Source organism: Acanthopagrus latus, chromosome 18 (assembly GCF_904848185.1).
Source record: "Acanthopagrus latus isolate v.2019 chromosome 18, fAcaLat1.1, whole genome shotgun sequence".
Taxonomy (NCBI): domain Eukaryota; kingdom Metazoa; phylum Chordata; class Actinopteri; order Spariformes; family Sparidae; genus Acanthopagrus; species Acanthopagrus latus.
Genome location: NC_051056.1, coordinates 25,483,600 through 25,504,347, shown reverse-complemented (window position 1 = coordinate 25,504,347; position 20,748 = coordinate 25,483,600). Strand labels below are relative to the sequence as shown.

Below are 20,748 nucleotides of genomic sequence, written 5' to 3'. Positions count from 1 at the left end.
CTGGCTGATGCGCACGCTATACTTAGCCGACTCCGTGAGCGATGAGAGTTCCTTCACCTCGCTGCCACATTCTCGTTCCCCGTGAAGAATAAAACCCCCAGTTGGGACTCGCAGCCACCTTTTGGTCTGTTGTGTTGTCTCCCAGTATCGGATCCAGCCTCAGCCATGGCCGTGCTCAGAGTGTCTTCTTACCGCAAGCTGTTCGAGGAGGAAAGCTGGAGTCGAAATGGAGGGTTGAGTTCCTCCATCAGGTCAGTGTGAGTCTCTGGGACACAGTTCACCATTTTAGGATGTAAGTGACACGCTTGTGTGTTGTTCAGTTTAAGAATATGTATAGTTTTAAAAAGGCAAATGCTTTGGGGTGAAGTTGATGTATCCAGATGTGGTGAGTCTTTGGGTTTTTCCTCAATGGTGATGAGAAATGTGGGGCTGTATAACAACCCCACAACACAGATCCAGATGTTTTTGTTAAAGCAAAGTGAATTATTTGAAAGGAGCTCAAAAACTGTTTTAAGCAGCAATGCAAATAAGACAAACTACAAAGCAAAAAGTGTGTATCAGTGACGTTTAAATCCAATCAAGGACTCTGAAAAGAGCTAATGATTATTTTCCTTGTCAGTTTATCTGTCAGTTATTTTCTTGATTAATCTTACCCCGATGTTTAGTTGAAAACATGTCAGTGTTTTCTAAAGGCCAAGACGACGTCCTCGAATGTCTTTTTCAGCTCGCGACCCAAAGACATTCAGTTTACTGTTACTGTTCCAGTTTAAACAGACAACTGAACGTCCAATACAGATAACTAATGACACCACGATGTGTTGAGATGAGAGAATAAATCTGTCACAAATCAGTACAGTAAACTGAATATCTTTGGTCTATCTTTGATTTCTTCTGAATATCAAGCTTCCTCTACGCTGTAGCCAGTGGGATGTGAAATAGTTCTGGACTGTATGTGTGTAAAAACCTGCAGGAGGTTGAGAAGAGCAGATTGTACAGTTTATATGACTTACATCAGAGGCTACTGGAGTTGTTGTATGAATTCATTAGTAAAATAAGTTCTCATGTAAAATTGTTTCCACACTGAGGGGTAAAGAAACCATAAAGATTCACGCTAAAGAAGCTTGAATTAGAGAACTCTGACCCGACCCAATTTACTGATGATCAAAGTTGTTGTCAACAAATAGATCTTAACGGCTCGGAGACAAATGTTTGTGAGCTAAGTTCATGGATCCGGATGTTGTGATTCTTTTTGGATTGTTCTGAACGCTGGTGAAAAATGTGACCATGGAAGAAATGACATCATACTGGGCTCAAGTACTGGGACGGGTCGGGCTAAAATACACGCTGACGTATTCAAAGGAAGCTGCTGGTCTGTGTAGTTAAACTTGTTTGTGTTTCTTTTCTCACCGTACACAAAACAAATCATCTGCCTACAACAATGACTACTAAGTATTTTATTACATACAAGTGTTCCTTCTTATTTTATTATAAAAGTTCAATATCAAAGTGTCATGTTGTCAATCACATTGAGTCAATTTGGATAAATCAAATAACCTGATCTGGTTAAATTAAATGATTGTAGATTTATACACAAACTGTATGTTTTTATTAAATCATTACATAAAACAATTACATTCCAAATTGGTTGCAGGTAATTACAATAATTAAAGTGTCTGTTTTAGGCAAGTTATTTCTCTCAGTCACCAACTATCCCTGAAGTCAGTCCGATGAGCTCCTGTCGGATCATTCGGAGTTCAGTCCGGTCTCTGGTTCTGTGTGTCCTCCTCTCAGGGGTGCGGCTGTTGACAAGTGCGACTGTGACAAGTTGGACTTCGTCGCTGCCAAGGAGCTGAACAAGGAGGGTCTGACCCGGTTTGTCCAGGACCGCAACGTCATCGCTGCCCTCAACGACCGCCTGGTCCGGCTGATTGAACTGGTGAGGCCCTTCATTTTCCCTCTGCTGTGTTGTGGTCCTGCCTTTTGCTCCTGGTAAATGAAGCAGTGGATTTGTGTCCACACACAGCACAGACCTGTTCCGACTTTATGCCCTTTAGGCTCATTGTTTCGAGGAGGAGAACGAGTCTCTGGAATGGCAGATTGCCGAACTGGAGGAGAAGCTGAAGGGTCGTCAGGCCTCCTCCTCCTCCGGCATCACCTCCGCCGTGCTGGTGCCCGACTACAGCCTGGACGCGGTGGTGGAAAGACTGCGCAGGGAGAAGGTAGGGTGTGTCTGCAGCATGCTTCTCTCTGTGTGCCACATTCCTGAACTTTCTCACTGACGCTCCATCGCACGTCTCCTGCCATCCCACATCAATTTCACTTCAGTTTGTACAGTGACAGCAGGCCCGATCTCTAACCTTGTCAACATCCATCACTGTCTTCGCTGCGTCTCCCTCTGCAGGATGAGATTCTGTGCCACACCGAGGAGCTGCAGAAGGAGCTGGAGCGTCTGATGCAGGAGTACGAGGCGGCGGCGCAGCAGAGGATCTTCTTACAGCAGGAGCGACACGACGTTGCAGAGGTAATGTTTGTCAGCACAGCAGCACCTGTGAGTTAGTGGAGACTGACAATGAGACTCAAAAATGAAGGATCCTCTTGCAGGATCGCTTACGACACCTTATGTGTTTAAAAAAAAACAACTGACAAATCTTGCATAGTGTGTCTTTAACTTTTTAAGAGTTAAGTTAGGAGTGCTTATATTTAGGTTAAAGAAGAACTCCAGGAATGTCTCACTGCACTTCAGTGAGCTTGAGAGGAAACTAAAAGCCAAAATTGAAGCAACAGACGCTGAAATACCATCAAAAACACACAATCCTACATTTCCCATAATGCAACGGTTGACACCTTTCCTTAGATGGAAAAATTCCCATTTCAAATCCAAATTCTCAGAAGGTAAATGCAGACTTTGTTTTGCAGATTTGAAGCTGAGACGATTACGTCAGCTTATAATGATAATAATGATGATAGAAAACAATTAATCAATGTTAGATCGTGGGATTTGTGACCGCTGTCATACTCTTTAATACATCAGGCCTTCGTTGTGATGATGCTCCTTCAGCACTAGATGGCAGTGTTGTCAAGCGTCTCCCTGCCTCTCCTCCTCCTCTCCTCCCTCCTGGTGAATCAGCTGAAACCCTCCACAGCTGCTCCTCTGCCCGACGGGTGTTGATCACCAGCAGTCACACAATCTGGGCCGGTGGCCCACTGCAACCCGAGCCACCAACTTTTCCTCCGCCACCCCCTCCCTCACACATGCCAGAGCCCCGTCTCCTCCCAGCCGGGCCAGATGCGAGGGAGGCTTTAATTTCTCCCTTACAGATGTAACGCAGGCTGTAATACGGTGCTGTAATGTTCCTGCTGGCTTCGTTCTCTGGTTCTGAATTGGAAGCAGCTGCAGGGCGACAAGACTTTGGTGGGAAATCGGCAGCGAGGAAGAAGAAGAAGAGCAGGGATGCGGAGGAGAGGAGCGAATACTACACAGCTCAACCCACAACGGGCTGCAGCTCTCTCAACATAATGGTGGACTGACAGTGATGCAACAAGACGCGTTTGGCTTGTTTTAAAGTAATACTACTGGCTATTGTGTTGCCTCTCCCCTGACAATTCTGCTCCATTTTCACGGCCCACAATTCCCCCCTCTTCATTGTCTCACAGTTATTTTTACACGGGACTCTTTGTTTCAGTAATGTCTCGAGTCACCAGACATCGTGGGCAGCGGTAAAACACAGTCGCACAAGTGAAACAAGTTCAACAATATTCCCTTAACATACAAACACAAGATGGTGGATGAACGTGGAGGCCAAACGCTCTGTTTCAGAGGTAATAAGTGCAAAGGAACATGAAGGACACGTGTCACATCAGGATCGTTACTGTGTGTGATCGAGTCCTTCACAAAAACACAATCTTCTGCTGAAGTCAGAACAGTTTTGGTTATTTTGCACGACAGATTTCTATTTTTCTGTTCATCTCTGCGCTCTTCTACATTTGTTGGAAAGAGGTGACGTCACGTACATCTAAACGCCAATCAGGATATTTATGTCTCTCCAGTGTTTAACAAAGTGAGAGAAAATTCTTGGATCTGTCCGTTTTTTGCAGAGTACACCAAAAGATAATGAGGTCAATTCTGGGCGAAACCGATCCTCCATCCAAGTTTTCATGGAAACTCATTCAGCCATATTTTTTTTTAATCCTGCTGCCAAAGAAACCAGCTGACCGAAATGGCAAACGAAATGACTAATGAAGCAATGCAACCAAACAACCAACCAACCTACCAACAACATGATAGACTGAATGATACACAGACCAACCAACCTGGCAACAAAATGACAGGCCCAACCAACTAACTAACCAACCAATCAACCAACCAAATGATCGATCAACCAAACAAACAACCAACCAAATGATCGATCAACTAACCAACCAACCGACCAACGACCAACTTGAATGACAGACAAACAGACAAGCTAGCCAGATCAAGATATTCATGATAGTAGGCGGAGGCTTTATTCCTCGGGGCTCATTGAATCAACAAAAACATAAAGTTCCTTGTAAGTACTTTAAAGTTGCACCGAATGTGATAAACAAGTTTCCCTCCAGCTACTGTCTGATATCTGAACACAGGCAGCAGCAGCAACAGGGACCAGACTTCCTCTGCTCGCTGCTGTCCATCATGGACGCCGCCGCCCTCCCAGCGAGGCTCCAGAACTTCACCGCCAAACCCTCTCAGCATGTGTCCCGATGTAAACGCAGGCACCCACAGTAATTGCATCCCACACAAATTAATCTTGCTCTTTAAAAAGAGTAGATGAGCTCGGAGCCCCTGCTGGTGAATGGATTGGTGGACGAGGCTTTTGTGTCTAGTTAGCCTCCTTCTGATCTTCCTCCTCCTCTTCCTCCTCCTCCTCCTCCTCCTCCTCCTCCCCTTCTTTTCCTCTGCATTGCGGTGTCGACTTGCTGTTCAGTGAAACAGGTGGATGTGCTGATGGGTCTTTAAATGGTTGTTCGGGGTGGAAACAAATAGGAAACACTTTTTCTACTTTTCTCCAACCTGCGGTGTGATTAACTTCCCAGACTGCAGTGTTTCTCTCAGACACCTCCAGAAATTAAACTTCTGTACTTCCAGCCTCGTTGTTTCTTTGTTAACGTGATTCATTATTTTTTGTCTCTGCAGGAAGTGGACGCCGTGACAGCAGGATGTTTGGCACTGAGGGAGCAAGTGGCTATCTACGAGGAGCAGCTGGCCAACATGGAGGCCCAGCACAAGACGGTGAGGAAGGGACGGACAGGAGGTGTGGCTGCAGCGCGATGAAGCATGGAGGGTTTTATGGCCGTGAAAATGACTCAAAATGGAGCACTTAGGTCGGACAGGCGTGTTGGAGAAACGCCCGGACCCGTGGTGACAAACACAGCTGTGATGACCCGGCTCACCTTGCTGACGAGGCCAGAACAGCCGAGTCGACAGAAACATATCAGGAGAGGATCAGACGCACAAAACATGTAATCAACAAGTTTAACTTAGGGCCACCGTTTAATTCTTACTCATTTTTAGTCTTTATTCTAATGTGTTAAAGGAGTAGTCTGGGGAAATATGCTTACTCGCTTTTTGCCTGAGAGTTAGAGTAAAAACACCATCATCTCAGGTCGGTCTGTCGAATATATGACTCTGCAACCAGCAGACATTTAGCTTAGTTCAGCACAAAGACTGCAAAAAGCAAAAGGTTAAACAAACAAAAATAAATAAATCTGCATGCAAGCATCTTTAACTCTCACAAATAAAATCTTGTTTGTTTAATCTTGACAAAAATTAGCAGTTTTATGGGGGGGATACGTGCTGGATTAGGTCAAGAATTACCCTGCTGGGAAAAAACCAGCATAGACCAGCACCAAAACACAACACATGCTGGTAACCAACAAGACCAGCATGTGTTTTGATGCTGGTCTATGCTGATTCTTCCCAGCAGGGTAGTCCAGCGCACAACCTGACATATAACCACAACTTGTTTTTCAGACATTGGTTTTCTCTGCAATAAACTGTTTGGATATAACATGTTAAGAAGTGCTAGTTGGTAGATTTTGTTTTCTTTGGACAGAGCCAGGCTAGCTGTCTTTTTGCTAAGCTAATAAGCTGATAATAGACCGCAAATTTGAGACATAGCACGACTGCACACAAAGGCAAATCAACGGAAAGATGCTAACTGACTTGAAGATGCATCTGTGCAAATTAAAAAATGTTTCAACCTGAGCAAAAAACGTCTTAAACACACACAGACTAGAGGAAAAAGTGTAAATAACAAGCTGTAGCAACCGAATGTTTGCTGAGCTCTGAAACATCAATGCTGCACAATGAGACTAGCTAACATCGCTAGTGGTTATCTTAGACACTGAGGTGATTAACAACCGTAAAATGTATATCGTACAGAAATGGACGGTACATACTATTAACAATACGAAGCCTACAAAGCTGAATGTGAAAAGAAAAAATAACCAACTTAATGTACATTCATCCACTTTTACAGCTAGCTTGGTGCTTATTGTTAGCAGTAAGCTATTTACCATTCGTTTGTGTTAATAGTGTTTTCAGTGTTTTACTACTATGATTACACCCCACTAGCGAGACTAGCCAGTTAGCTAGCTGAGATAACGACAACTGTAAAGAAAAATACTGTCAAATTTAAGAGCAATGACATCGGAGCTTTGCTGCTGACTTTTTCAAGACGGTGTACGTCAGTTAATTTAACTTTTGACAGCAACCTGACGTTAGCTAAGCTCTGAGAATAAGGCTAACGTTGGTGCCACACTGAATGGCTAACTAACGTCTCTAATGTTAATCCAAGACACTGAGGCGATTAAAAACACTATATATTGTACAAAAAAGAGCGGTAAATACTATTAACAATATGTAGCTACAAAGCTAACTGTAGAAATATGAAGTAAACAACTTAAATTGGTGAAGATAACAGACTGTTGAGTTGACGGGTAGTAACAGAAATGTAGTTTGTAAAACAGATTTATACGAATGCTGTCAGCACACTGGCTGTTTGGATGAATAAACACGGTTTCGCCGTCAAATTTAAATGATTGACACCAGGTGAAAATTCTCCTTGTTTCCTCTCTGAACACCTTAGTAATCAACAGAAAGATATCAGTCTTCTTATGCAACTCTTGGCATGAAAGCAAATGAGCAAATCTCCAAAGAAAATGTCCAAACTCTTGCTTTAACACAGGCAGATGTTTCACGTATCACATCCACACACCCTGCTGCCTCCACCTTCCACAATATTCTCCACCTCGCCAGGAGATGACAGACGCGGCCCAGTATCAGATGGAGGGGCTGTAGGCAGGGAGGAGAGGGAGGCAGCTGAGGCAGGAGCAACTCCATCACACTGTGTTTTTCTCTGCAAAGCCGGGCTGCCCGGCGTTTAACACACTCCCTCAGGGACACGCTCGATAACTCACAGTCGGGGAAATGCGGCTGAATACCAAATGAAAACAGAAGTTCCCTTTGTTTTATTAACTGTTGTTGTTATCAGCACTTCCAGATACCCCATATTCCCCTGACGAATCGGCGGCCATGTCGTTATTTAGGTGGAGGGGAACGCGAGAGAAACGTTCGACTGCCACTGCGGCTCTGTAACAGTTCATTTTCTCTGTAATGGATCTGGGCTTTTTATACTGAAGGGGGGCTGAGTGTCGGAGGCTGGAGACAAACACACTGAGGTCTTTGATGTGTGTGTGTGGATGTTTTTAATTCACAGAGGGTTTATTTAGTCAGCATTGTGTTTTAGTGCGCATTCGAGGTGTATATGTACATGAGTATTTGAATTTCATGCCACTTCACAGGAGGTGGAGACTCTGCTGGATCCAGCTGAAGGGGCTGCAGGGGCGGTGGCAGCCATTAGATTTGGCAGCCCCGACATCACTCCGGCCTTGGATGTAAAGGAGTACTACTGCCAGCTGGCCGAGAGCCTCCAGGTAACACACACACACACACACACACACACACTGTAACATAAAACACATCAACATGTCATGACGCCATCTTGTGCCAAAGGTTTTACAGAAGCATTCCTGTGAAGGCATGATAAGCTTACAAAACACATTTTGTAGATTAAAGCAGTGTCTTGTTGGAACAGTTTACACAATTCAGACGTCGGTAGTTTGGGTTCCATCATAACGAAGCACAGACATTAACAGAGTCTCCTGAAAATGAGCACAAAACAAAAGCAAAATACGAGGAGATGAGTGCATCGAGATAATCAGCTGGTGGCAGTGATCCTCCAGTCAGGTGCCGTCAGACACTGCAGAAGAAGAAGAAAGGCGATGTGAATGTGAGCAGAACATGATGCAGATACGACATTTATGTTTGTGTTCGTTTGAAGATCATCGCAGTTTCATCGGCCCGCATACATCTGACTCGCTTCCCTTTAGATGACGCTGAAGTGAAATGATTCACGTTTTAATTCACTAAGTCTGTTTCTTTTGCATCAATTTTTCCACCTGAGCAAAGTAGCTTTGTTGCACTTCAAGATTAGAGATAGTCTCTTCTTGGAATCGACTGAATGTGTGCTCGTCTGGGAAGAAGAGGGCTCTGGAATTTATTTCAAGACCACGACTGCGGGGATAACGCTGCACTGAATGACTGCTCGACGCAGTAAAGACATGATGATCGTGACAAGAGTCACCCAGAATCCCTGACGCTTGTACAGAAACATTGTGTTGTGTGAGGTTGATGCTAAAACATAAAAGAGGTGAATGAAGAGGAATTTTCATTAGTCTTCTGTGGGTGTTTTCATGTGAATGTGGATCCTTTTCGAGTCCTGGTCTGATCTCAGTCTTGACTCTGGTCTTGGTCACGATGAGTCAGGTTTTTTTTAATGTGAAAATTGACAGCGCATATAAAAACTGGTGAATGGAAACACTCTTTATGAGTCTTTAGTTGCACCAGAGAAAGAAAATCACTCTTAACTCTTCACATGGATACATCACTGTTAAATCATCCAATATTTATAAAGAACCGAAGCCCAAGAAACTCTATATAAACTCGTGTGTACAGACTTTTTTCTTCCTTCTTCTCCGATTAATCATCTCACAACCCCTCACATTTATCTCGTGACCCGACCCCGCGGTTAGGAACCCACCGGACTGAGCTGCTCCTCAACTGTATTTGAAGAAACTCTATAGCTCCACCTCGACTCACTACAACCGTAAACTAGCACTTAAGTATAAATATATATAGAAGCGACGGTGTTATGAACCTGATTCTCAGGCTCTTCCCTGGTGATGTGTTACGAGGGGAAAGAAAACAAGTGGAAGTGTTGTTGTGTGACATGTGAGAGTTGAGATTTACATCTGGAGCTGACGGGGTCGTTACAGGAGCAGAACAAAGAAGTCACATCGAACATGATGGGATGTCGGTCCTGCAGAACCAGAACTTTTAAATTTGACGCTATTAGGTTAATTTTGCTCCTAATAACTCTTTAATTCTCAAGTGAAATTTTGAATGCAGCACGACTCTCTGCAACTCCGGAACCTCCGACCAGCTGCCATCCTCATCCTCCTACTGACCACTTGAACCCTCCTTTTTTTTTTTTTTTTTTGTCTCCACCACTTCACCTCCTCTCTCCCTCTGAAGCGGTCAGCTCCGGATGTAAATCTCAGCTTTCACAAATCACACGACGATACTCCCACTTGTTTTCTTTCCCTCTTAACACAACACCAGGGAAGAACTTGAGAATCAGAGGTGCAGTTCTGGACCCGAACAGAATGCCTTTGTCCACCTATGCATATATATGTGTGTGTGTGTGTGTGTGTGTGTGTGTGTAGGCCAAGTGAAGAGGTGCTGCATTGGGGTCAGACTATAGCTCCGGTGGGGCTGACCCCCTCTGGGGCGAGGATGTCTGCCTGGTTCAGAGGTCAGGGCTGTAATCAGACTGCTGGCCGCCTTCCCAGGCTCCTCTGCGGCATTGGAGTGGACGCCGGTGTGTGTTTGTGTGTGTGTGTGTGTTTGTGTGTGTGTGTGTGTGTCCTTTATTTGGAGTCAAGGCTGACGGCTATCTGCTGTATTTATATATTTGTGTGTCTGTCTAGATGCGTAGGTGTGTGTGTGTGTGTGTCTCTCGTTCCCCCTAAATCCTGTCGTCTATTCACTCCCTCTCCCTCCCACTCGGTCTCGTCTCTCGCCAGCTGGACACCGTCCTGTCTGTGCCTGGCCTCGATTACCAGACGCAATTGTCTCGATGTTGAAATGATTGCTATTGGGTTTGAACAGTAATGGTGATTGCTGGCTGACTCCCACACACCTGTGCACCCTCATGTTGCTCGTTTTGTCGGCCGCGTTTGTTCCATCTAATCAGGAATGTGGCGTACACAAGGAGGAGAGGTTTAACCATCAGCCGGTAAAAGAGGCTCTGATTGCTCTTTGCTCCCCCGTCAGAGTGCTCTTAACTGACCCGAAGGAAAGCTCTATCCTCTGTGGTGTTGTGCATTTCAAACCTAAAGGTCAGATGGTTTCTTCTTTTTGTTTTTGGTTTCTCACAACGTCCCGTATTCCTCATCTTCCGTCTCATCTTCTGTCTCTGCAGTACGATCGCGGTGCAGCGTCGTCTGCTCAGGTTCGCAGCGGTGATGGAAAACAACTGGAAGTGGGCGGAGCTGCAGGGTCGACAGTCAGAGACCTGTCAGAGATGAAGGACCCCAGTGAGATGAAGGCGCTGGTGAGTGGACTCTCAGTTTTTTTTAAAGGGTCAGTTCACTCAAATCACCCCCCCCCCACCAAAAAAAAGAGACAAAAGAAAAAGTAGCTGCGTGCACGAGCATGAAAGAAACAGCCGTGCAGACACCTCCACATGAACATGTGAACATTTAGTTTTAATTATTTTAGTTTATTTATTTGACATTAACATTGTACAAGCCCCAGATGCACCACGCTCAGTGTTTATATCAAGATGTTAATTTACAACACCTGTCCACGGGAGGATTTTAAAAGCTAGAGATGAAAAGCAAAACTAAGAGAAGAATAGAAATAGAATACGATTACAAAAACAATACAACAAAATAAAAGTACAGCCTGCAGAGGCTCGTTTCAGCTGTAAAGGAATATTTCAATGTCTTTTGTTTGTCTCTTATCAGCCTCCTCGCCGAGGGTTGGATTAAAAGATTTATACCAGTCTAATGTTTACATCCTAAATATGAAGCTAGCTTAGCACAAAGACTGGAATTAGTTGAAACTTTTAAATTCCAGTATCTAAGCTTTCCAGGTGTACGACGCCAACACTCGCTGACCACGACAGTCTGATGGGTTTTTGCTAAATGTTCATATAATTAAACCCTCAGCAGTGCAGCCTTCTTCCATATATAAAAACTACTGCTACACAATCATACAGATTCTTTTACTGCATATAAATACTTGGAAATGTTTCTAAATACTCCACATTCAGTAATACAAACACTGTCATCTACAAATCCATCGTACCCCTTCACTATCGGTGCTGCTCCCCCACTAAATCAGCATGGACGGATTTGTCCAAGAGTATAAGTAGGAACTTCAACTCTGATTATTCTTCCACTGTATTTTTTCTGGTAAGACATTTTCAGGACTGCAGCGTCATGGTGAAAAGATTATCCTGGCTCTGTCTAAAGCACGGACCGGGGGACTAGAGGTGCTTCAGGGGGCTGCGGCACTGAGACATCAAGCATCTCGATGTGCATCTCGTGTTCCCAGTTGTGATATTTCACAAACAGACGCAATGTTTTTTATGTGCCGAATTTACAAGAAGGTCCAAATGATTAAGAATTTATTATAGACAGCGTTTCACAAAGTTTGTAAATCTTCTCCTTCCTCAACGACTCACAAAACTCATTATTTTATAAGGGAGTCTGGAGATTTTCTCTCCCCGTTTATTTCCGTGCTTTTGTGCACTGTAGTTGATGCTGATGCTCCAGTTTGCTCTCTGCTGCAGAGCAAAACGTTCTCAATCTGTTAATACCTATTAGATTTAAGGTATTCTGGTCATTCAAATGAAAACAGAAATCATTAGTGTTGCACAACATTTACAAGGACGTCATTATACAGACTGACCCTTCAGTGCCCTGGAAAATTGTTAAAAAATTGAAAAATTGTTTTTTAATCCATACAAAACCGAAGAGTAAAAATCATTTGTGTGGTTTTGTGCCTGACTGTTTCCTGTCTGGATTCAGGATGAGGAGGATCCCAGACTAGTTTTTTTTCCCTGTTTGCAGCCTTTATGTTAAGCTAAGTTAGCCGACTGCTGCTGATGGTGTTACAGTAGCTTCATATTTACCGTACAGACACGAGAGTGGTATTGATCTCCTCATCTAGTCCTCGGCAAGAAGCTAATGAACTGTGACGAACTGCTGCTTCAAGAAATAGTCAAAAACTCGCCTGCATGTTCTGAGGATCATCCAGAGTATTAATTGACATTGTTTCTGGAAAGAAAATGTTGCGGTTGAATCATTTAGACATAATTTCTCGATGCTACGTGCACCGTTCTTCCTCCACATCTGCTGGAAGTATAAACGTCAGAAATTGATATTCATAAACATCTTCTGCGCGGCTTCTCTCCAAGAACATATGTATATTTTGGAGGTGACCCCATCCTGTGAGTCTCACGTTTAGAGGCCATTTAAATCCTCCAGCTGCTACCTACTGATTCAAATCTTACCATAACACATTTCCCACCTCTTTTTACTGACAAAGGAAAAAAAAGAGAAGCCGTACAAGCCGCAACTGGCTCTGCGTCGGCCATCAGCTCCTAAATCAGACGTAATGGTGAAAATGAATGGTTTCCCACAGCGGGCGAGGGGAGTGCGGAGCGGCTGAGTGACAGCAGAGCAACAGTGTGGGAGATCCTGCTGACCAGAGTGTTTACTCTGCGGACACTTTCAGCAGGAGATGTGAAGGGCTTGGCTTCAGCTCAGACAGGATTTATTGCCCTCCGTGTCCTCGGTTATTAAGTACAGTCTTTCAGAGCGCCTGCAGTGTCATAAACGTCTTAAAACTTCACACACACACACTGACCAGAGACTGGCTCTGGAAATGGAAGGGAGGAAATAAACCTCTGTCGGATGTTTCTCGTCTCAGACGGTGGAAAAAATGCCAGAGAAGGCAAAAAGGAGGTTTTGAATGAGTGCGGACGAGACGCACCAGGAAACTGACTGAGTGACTCAGGTGAAATCACCAGGTGACTCCAGGAAGCGAGAAACCACCTTCTTCCTCTTGGTTCACATCCATCCGCGGTCGGAGCCCAGAGCCGACACCCGACCACATCTGTAACAAACACGGTGGTTTGGTTCTCATTACTGCCGCTCTACCTCCAGCTCTTTAAATAAACAGCGGGCCTCTGTGAACCACACCGCAGACGTCGCCCGACATCATCTCCTCCTCTCTAATATGCAGCACACACTCCCCAGGTCTGCTCGGTGCAGCCTGACGGATGGACAGCTCGGCCTGATCTGCTCTGTTTCCTCTCTCGCCTCCTGATGGACGCCTCGGGTCTGATTTCTCACTGAGACACAACATGGCCAAACAAACAGATTGCAGTGAAATCAGCCCTGACGCAGGAAAAAAAAAAAAAAAAAAGTATATAAAAGAGTCGGCTCTTGATGGCGGTTTGTACGGCAGGCCTCACTTATCATGCCAGGGAGAACGGAGGAGAGTGTGAGTAAGCGGCTCGACCAGGTTGGGGGAGTCGTCATCAGCCTGTGAGTTGTAACCGAGGTCTTCCTCTGCTCACATGATCTCACTGAAAGACGAGCAGGATCCCCATCTGGCTGTGACAGCTAATTGTTGAACTTGTGTGATTGGTGTAATCACTCGTGGCAGGACACCACCATCAGGCGCGGGGGAGGACTGTGGTGGAAGTAAACCAACCTGTTTTATCTGTGCAGGTCCGGTCGATTGATGTGCTTGAGTTTCAGTTCGTTAGAGCCCAATTTCTACATCATGCGTGATGTGAAATCCAGAGAGAATGAGCCCCTCTCTCTTTTTTTTAGCTCATTGTTTTGGTTGTCCTGTCCATAAATCCTGCCCTCATCCCTGTTTCCTGCAACGGTACGGCGCTCAAAGCCAACAAGCCACATGCTGACATCTTGTGCTAAACCTCAGCATGCTCTCAATGAAATTATTAGCTAGTGTAATGTTTAGCCTACACATTCATGGTTAACATGCCAACATTTGCTATTAAGCAAAAAATAAGATGTGGTTGTGTCTGTGTTCCAGGGCCAGAACATGTACAAAAGATCGCTTTAGTGTCGGCAGATACATTTTGTTTCCTTTTTCCTTCCTGAGAGTTGTTAGATATTTAAGATGGATGGAAAAGAGACGGACATCTTGGTTTTGGTCGACTCAGTAGCTCACTTCATCGAGCACTCGACCGATGTACAGAAGTCGTGTTGTCGCCGCAGCGGCTCGAGGTTCGAGTCCGACCTGCCAGCTGAAACCAACAGTCTGAATTCTCACACAGAGATGAACATAACAACATTTTTAAATTCATGCATTCATAATCGTAATAATGTTTTTAAGGAAAAATAGAGTTTGATATAGTAGTAGAGTTTTTTTATTCTGCACCATTCTGCTGTTCTCCTGTTTTTTAATGGTTTACCGACATGAAGACGATCTCAATATGACTGTTATCAGTTGTTCTGAGGACCTCCACAAAACACATAGTACAGCTGAAGTTGGTGTGATTGTCATTAGTTTAGCCGTAAGACATTTAGAAATAAATGTTCCTATGTTATTTTTGGTAGCAGTAATAATGTTTGTGGATTGTGACCAATGTGGAGAGACTGATACTATTTTACTTTTAAAGTGGTGGAATCCTCTTTGTTAATGACTCAATGAGTCAGAGCGCAACTCTGAGTTTGATTTTCACTAAAGTATGTGTTGAAGATGAACCTATGAAATTTAATTTGATGTCACTGGTGTACACGCTTCTTCCTTCAGAGACTAGAAACAGGCATAACTACAGGTTTTGCTGTCTGCTGTACACTATGGCTGCCAATAAAAACTTAAATTAACCAAATTCCAGCTGTTCTGTCTGGACCAAAAATATGGCATTACCGACACATCCACTCGGCGAGCTGAGCTGAAAGCTCTAATAAACCGACGACCTGCCGAGCATCAAAACGCAGACAGACGCGGTTAATGACTCCCTGGTGAAGAGCAGATAAAAACCCAGACAGATTTATATTTCTGAGATGAGATTTAGTTGTCAGGTGACCAGAACCAGCAGCTAATGTTGCTCTGTGACTGCTGCATGTGTAAAAGCAGGCGCCTGTTTACTCACTCTTAGCTAACACCATAAGAAGTTTAATGTTGTCAGCCCAGATTTAGGTTCAGGCAGAAATCTGGGCTCTCGTTAAAACCAGAGCACCTCGGTCAAAGTCCTCCGTTGACAATCGTCTACTGTGCTCAAGTGTTTTCTGAACGCCTGCCAACTCCAGGGCCGCTGCCCTCGAACAGAAAACGACCATGAAGGGGACACAAAAAGATGTGGTTCTGCATCAAAACACTATCACTAACAAGATGATTTTATAAACATACACTGAATGAATAACCGTTGCTTGTAGATTTCAGAGCTGCGGAAGGAGCTCGCTGAGCTGGAGAAGTGTAACGAGGAGCTGGAGGACGAGGTCGACGTGAAGACGGCTGCGTACATGGACGAGATCGCTGAGCTGGAGGTCTGAGAGTGAACTGATTAATGTAATCACAGGCTGTGAAGGACCAGCGGTTTGGACCAATTCTGTCATTTAATCCCACCCTCTAATCCCAGCAACATTTGTGTATTTGTGTGTGTGTGTGTGTGTGTGTGTGTGTGTGTTTGTTATCCAGTGTACCATAGATGAAATGCGGCACCAGGACGCCGACTTCCAAGTGCAGATGCAGGAGCAGGTTGAAGACTACAAGCAGCTGCTGAGTGAGAAGATGGCCAGAGACATGGAGATCACTGCCTACAGGTCAGGACGGTCCGGCGTCACAAATCTGTTTGTGTGAATAAAAGATACGTAGGTAGAAACGCAAACAAAGAAAACAGCTTTAAACATTTTCTCGGGTTAGTTTTTTTTAAATGTTCCTGTCCTCAGTTAGCTCGTCTCGGAGTTCAGTAATAGACAAATAACACTGACAGCTACGAATGACACATCTGTATGAAGGATGTGGGAAGTCTCGACTTTATAGCGATAATTACAGTTTAACTTAACGACCTGACGTGCTGTAACGCACCATAATGTACTCGTGCTGACCCATTCTGTAATGATGAGCTGCCATAAATACAGCAATCACATCGGACATCCACACCTACACAAATCTCAATTCCCCTCCTCGACAAAGCTGCGGGTTGTTATTCTTAAACGAGACCCCCTACGTTTACAGATGTCATGTGCAGCACGAGGGAGGACGAGGAGACGCTGGGACAACGTGGTCCGACTGAACCAGCGGTCCGGGACAGGGATGGACAGCCACGTCTGCTGGAGGACGTGTTTTCATTCCAACAAAAACACTGCACCCGCCGGTTCCACTGATTAGTTTGTCTTCTCCTGTTTAAGGTGTTTGAGTCGTAAAAAAAAAAAAAAAATTTAAAAAAATCAACCGCCTTAGTTTCTGATTGCAATTAAAATGTGCAGCCTTCCCCCGACATGTCTCGTAGACTCCCATCCCTGCGGCGGGGGGTCAAATGAAAACAGACGTCCCCCCGCGGCGCTCGATAGGCATTATTCAAACCTGTCGAGGAGAGTGAACCGCACATAATGATCCGGAGATGATTTCATTTGATTTTAAATTAACTCGATTCTCTGTTTGCCGTTGACATTCTTTACATTATGTATGAGCAAAAGCAAAGCAGGCGAGAGAAACACAGGTGGAAACGTGACGTGTCCACTGTCGCAGTTTTTTCCTCAACAACAACAATGAGAAGTTTCTGTTTATGCATCAGGGTGAATAATACGAGGAGTATTTCCAGTTTTGTCCAAGCATGTCGTACGGTGTCACCCGGACATCCGCTTTGTCAGTGATAAGTTATTTCTTGACATGTCGGGCCGGCTGAGGTCACAGGAAGCAGCTCCTGACGATGACGCAGCTTCCTGTGTGTGACCTTGAAGATGTTTGGTGTCGTCCCGTCCGTCCGCTGAGGTTGTTTAACCATCTGCCGTCCTGCTACGTGGACCGACGCACTTCAGTCCATCTCATCCTGCTTGCCACGGACTTCCTCCCCCGTTCCTCCATCGCACCGCTCCGGCTGCATCTGACCCCCAGGGGGCCCTGCTGCAGACCTGAGCTCAGACCCTCACAATGCCTCATTAGAATGGGCAAAGAGGACCTCACACTGTCAGCGCTGTGTGCTGGGCCTCTGCCAGCTCTCGTCCATGCCAGCCTGTTAATGTCAGCCCTCCCCTCACACACATTTGCAAATTCGCCACAGTTTTACCTCCCCCTCGTTACCCAACAGACTCTCACAAAGACATTTGAGGCGAACACTTAATGCCAACTCCCCCCCGCCCCCTCTTTCTTTTTTTTTTTTTTTTATATATTTCCTGGATGTTTTGTCATCCGTGATTAAAACCATGAATAAGAAATGAAAATGGCGGTTGTTTATTCTCTCTCTGCCGTGGCAAACTGTCTGCACAACAGACCCTAATGACCCCAGGCTGCCATTACCGGGTGGCTTATCGCCTGTGAAAGCATCTCAGAGCGGTCGAGGCAGATGCTCGCTGCTAATGTGAACCATATTAGACTGTACTTCATTCTGCTGCTCGCTGTGGGCTGCTCGCACTCCTCCACGACACAGCAACAAGTGGCTCGACTAGGACGAGATCTTACTTAGTTAACTGAGCATTTTGCAGTGGATGACGGGATCTTAAAGCTGCTATAATCTCTTTTTCCAGATGCGGCAGGTAGCAGTGATCAATCTATCACCAGCTGTCCAGCATCATACAGCAGACAGACACAGATATTTACCTCAGAACACAAAGACTCAAAGAGACTGAAGCTGTTTGCTAGGTGGTGCTGATGTGTCATCGTCGTAGCACAAAAAAAAAAAATCAGTAATTGCAGGTTTGAATTCACTTATGAAACAGCAGTTCACTAAAATATCATGATGAACATGCTCATGATCATATCAACTCATGTTTTGGATTGAGACACTGTTTGCAATGAACAACAGGTCAATGAATTAGCTGCTCTGAAGCTTTCCATAGTCTGCCAGTTATCATGTCTACTGTTTTTTTCAAACCACTTTGACAACTTCATGTTGATGTTGGCTTAGAAGTTTTGAAGTTCTTTCTTGGTCCTGGAAACTTGAGATCAAGAGATCTCACCTTGACGTCCAGCAGCTGCTAAATGAAATGGGGAGACGTTAGTACATCGACCCGTTCTTGAGGAATTGTGACCAGCATTTGTTGAATCAACTTTGAAAATCAGTAAATTACAATTTTCCGGCAACAGCTCAAGCAAATTAGCAGTGCTACCTGCAAGTTTTTCCAGTTGGTCACCTGCACTTTGTGTGTTTGTGTGTTTCTGTGATTCAGGAGTCTGGTGGAGGAGGAGGAGGAGAGGCTGTGCAGCCTGTGAACTGAGGCCGGAGAGTCCGACCGGCTGGCTGAAGTGTGTCCCCCCCCAACCGCCCCACACACACGTATGGATTAGAAAACAGACAAAGAGAAACAAGAAAAACACTTAAATCTGCACTAGGATGAAGCTTTAGGTAACCGACGCAGCAATTCAAGCAGATGTAAACTTATCATGACAGATGAACGCCGTCTGGAGGCCTAAGCCGGGTCGTTGATAACAGGCCACTGGCAGATGACCCCGAGACTCCAAGAAAGATGGAGCTGTCTAAAAGTGGTGGGAGGACATCAGTGTGTATCCATTCAGTGTCTGGCGGGGAAATTTCCTTAAGTGGGTTTTATCTCCACTGGCGCACTGATACGATTCATAAATGTTTTGCTCACGCTTTGTCGAACCACAGACACACACACACTGCGCACCTCGTCCGTCACTCAAACCTCGTCTGATTACCAGCTCTTAACCTTCGACCCCCCGTCACTGTCGGCAAACATAGTGACAGCCCTCCCTTTGGAAACTAAAAGCATCTCACCCTCCACTTTTGCTTTTACAGTCGTGCCTTTGCGTCGGCTCTACGTACGACACTGACCGTCGAGTGTGCAGCGCGGTTGTTTGCTTTTCAAATGGCTCATGAAGTTTCCTGCAGCTCGAGCACCTGGACCTCTCCACAAGAAAAAAGCCTCGGTGATCCATTATCTTTTTTTTTTTTCCTCCTTTGAAAAGGAAATGTCGTTTCAGAAATAAGCATTCGGTAATACATTCCTCCGTAATCTTTTCCTTATTTCCTACACGACTTCGGAGCTGCGTGTGATAAATCATTTTTGGGTTCCTGCTTCTGCACGAGAATGTTCCTCAGATTGAATTAAATAAAACTAGTTGCTTGAGAGATCGCCTCATACTGTGTGATGTCTTTTGTGAAAATCTGTTTCATGAGAACTGCTTGTGAATCCTTCGGCTTAAGACTCCCCCCCCGCACTGTAAAACTATGCGGAGTGATTTATGTTCTGTGATCCTTCTTTCATTCATCTTCACGCTTAACATGAGATTTGAACATTCCCAGCTTGTTAGGCTCTGCCATAAAGATGAAAAATGCAGCTAATAACGGATCAGATAAGATTAGCCACACTCGGTTCACTTGCGGTGATGAGGAGTTAGCCTCTGTAATAATTGAGTTCAGTGTTTGGAGAAAGGCCGGCCGCGGCGACTTGTTTAATTGTCCTGATGTGACACATGGCCGGCTCAGGACGAGGCCGCTGTGTCTGTTTTTCTCAGAACCGCAGAGCTCAATCAAGACGTTGCTTTTATTTCTATATCTCTCAAAGAAAAAAAAAACAGCAACAAACCACAAAATAAGTTCCTGATCTCATGGGGCCACTCTGTCTTTGCCTTGTGGTTAAATTTCAAAATATCTAAGAAAGTCATCTTCCTCTAAGAGTTTGGCTCTCCTGCTTTTATCTTCTGCTGCTGTGCCTCTCGGGAAAAAGACGGTTCACTGTATGGAAATCAAGGAAATACATCCAAAAAAAAAAAAAAAAAAAGACTGGACAAGAAAAGTAAAGTTTAGACTTCCAGGAAATTCATCATCCATCCTGCTTTTGTATACGTGTTTCTGCACAGGAAGAGTGATCTTCAGACAGCTGTGCAAGGGAACAGAGGATTAGTTTAAAAGATTAATTTGACAGCAACCAATCCTTGTGACTAAGCAATCAAATATCCGGTGAAGTAAATTCTAACAATACCTGGGAACAGGCGCAGGTGAGGACGTAGTCGGGCACATGTCTTGTGCTGAATGCTAATGTTAGCATGTTTAGAAGGTGTGTTGTTTGTCATGCAAACAATCTTCCTTTAGCATCTTAGCTAACATTTATTAGAACTGAACACAAAGTAAAGCTGATGTTGATGGGACTGTCGTTAGTTTGTCACATATTCAGTCATCAAAGTATTCCACAAAAAGATCATTTTGACCTGATGATGGCGCTAGATTAGAAGTAAAAGGATGGAAGTTAATGCAACCCTGATTCTTACACATGCTATCTCACTAGAAACACACTTTTGTTTACATTTACAACATTTCACCAAAACACACACATTACAGATCCATGGTGGCACCGGATCAACAGACAGTGGATCACCAAGCTGTCAGGATTCATCCTCTGGGGAGCATGAAAGTCAGT

At 44.6% G+C, this 20,748-nt stretch overlaps 1 protein-coding gene across 2 annotated transcripts; it reads left to right on the top strand.

Annotated features, from left to right (window-relative positions):
- The first annotated feature begins 20 nt into the window (after nucleotides 1–20).
- vimr2 (vimentin-related 2) lies at nucleotides 21–19,460 on the top strand. Of its 2 annotated transcripts, none has more exons than XM_037076794.1 (10): nucleotides 21–251; nucleotides 1,792–1,936; nucleotides 2,055–2,219; nucleotides 2,402–2,521; nucleotides 5,171–5,266; nucleotides 7,840–7,971; nucleotides 10,581–10,712; nucleotides 15,586–15,696; nucleotides 15,848–15,972; nucleotides 16,388–17,432. In XM_037076794.1, exons 1-10 carry the CDS (start codon nucleotides 166–168, stop codon nucleotides 16,443–16,445), a joined length of 1,170 nt encoding a protein of 389 aa, XP_036932689.1. In that variant the 5' UTR covers nucleotides 21–165; the 3' UTR covers nucleotides 16,446–17,432. The 2 variants fall into 2 exon arrangements, with proteins under 2 accessions (XP_036932689.1, XP_036932690.1); XM_037076795.1 differs by lacking the exon at nucleotides 16,388–17,432 and adding an exon at nucleotides 18,538–19,460 and having other exon boundaries at nucleotides 44–251.
- Nucleotides 19,461–20,748: the final 1,288 nt, after the last annotated feature.

What these genes read in the sequence shown, in the direction of transcription:
- vimr2 (XM_037076794.1), top strand. Translation starts at nt 166, where the DNA reads ATGGCCGTGCTCAGAGTGTCTTCTTACCGCAAGCTGTTCGAGGAGGAA. An exon ending in AAAGACTGCGCAGGGAGAAG is followed by an intron (nt 2,220 to 2,401) that starts GTAGGGTGTGTC and finishes CTCCCTCTGCAG; the next exon opens with GATGAGATTCTGTGCCACAC. An exon ending in ATGGAGATCACTGCCTACAG is followed by an intron (nt 15,973 to 16,387) that starts GTCAGGACGGTC and finishes CTACGTTTACAG; the next exon opens with ATGTCATGTGCAGCACGAGG.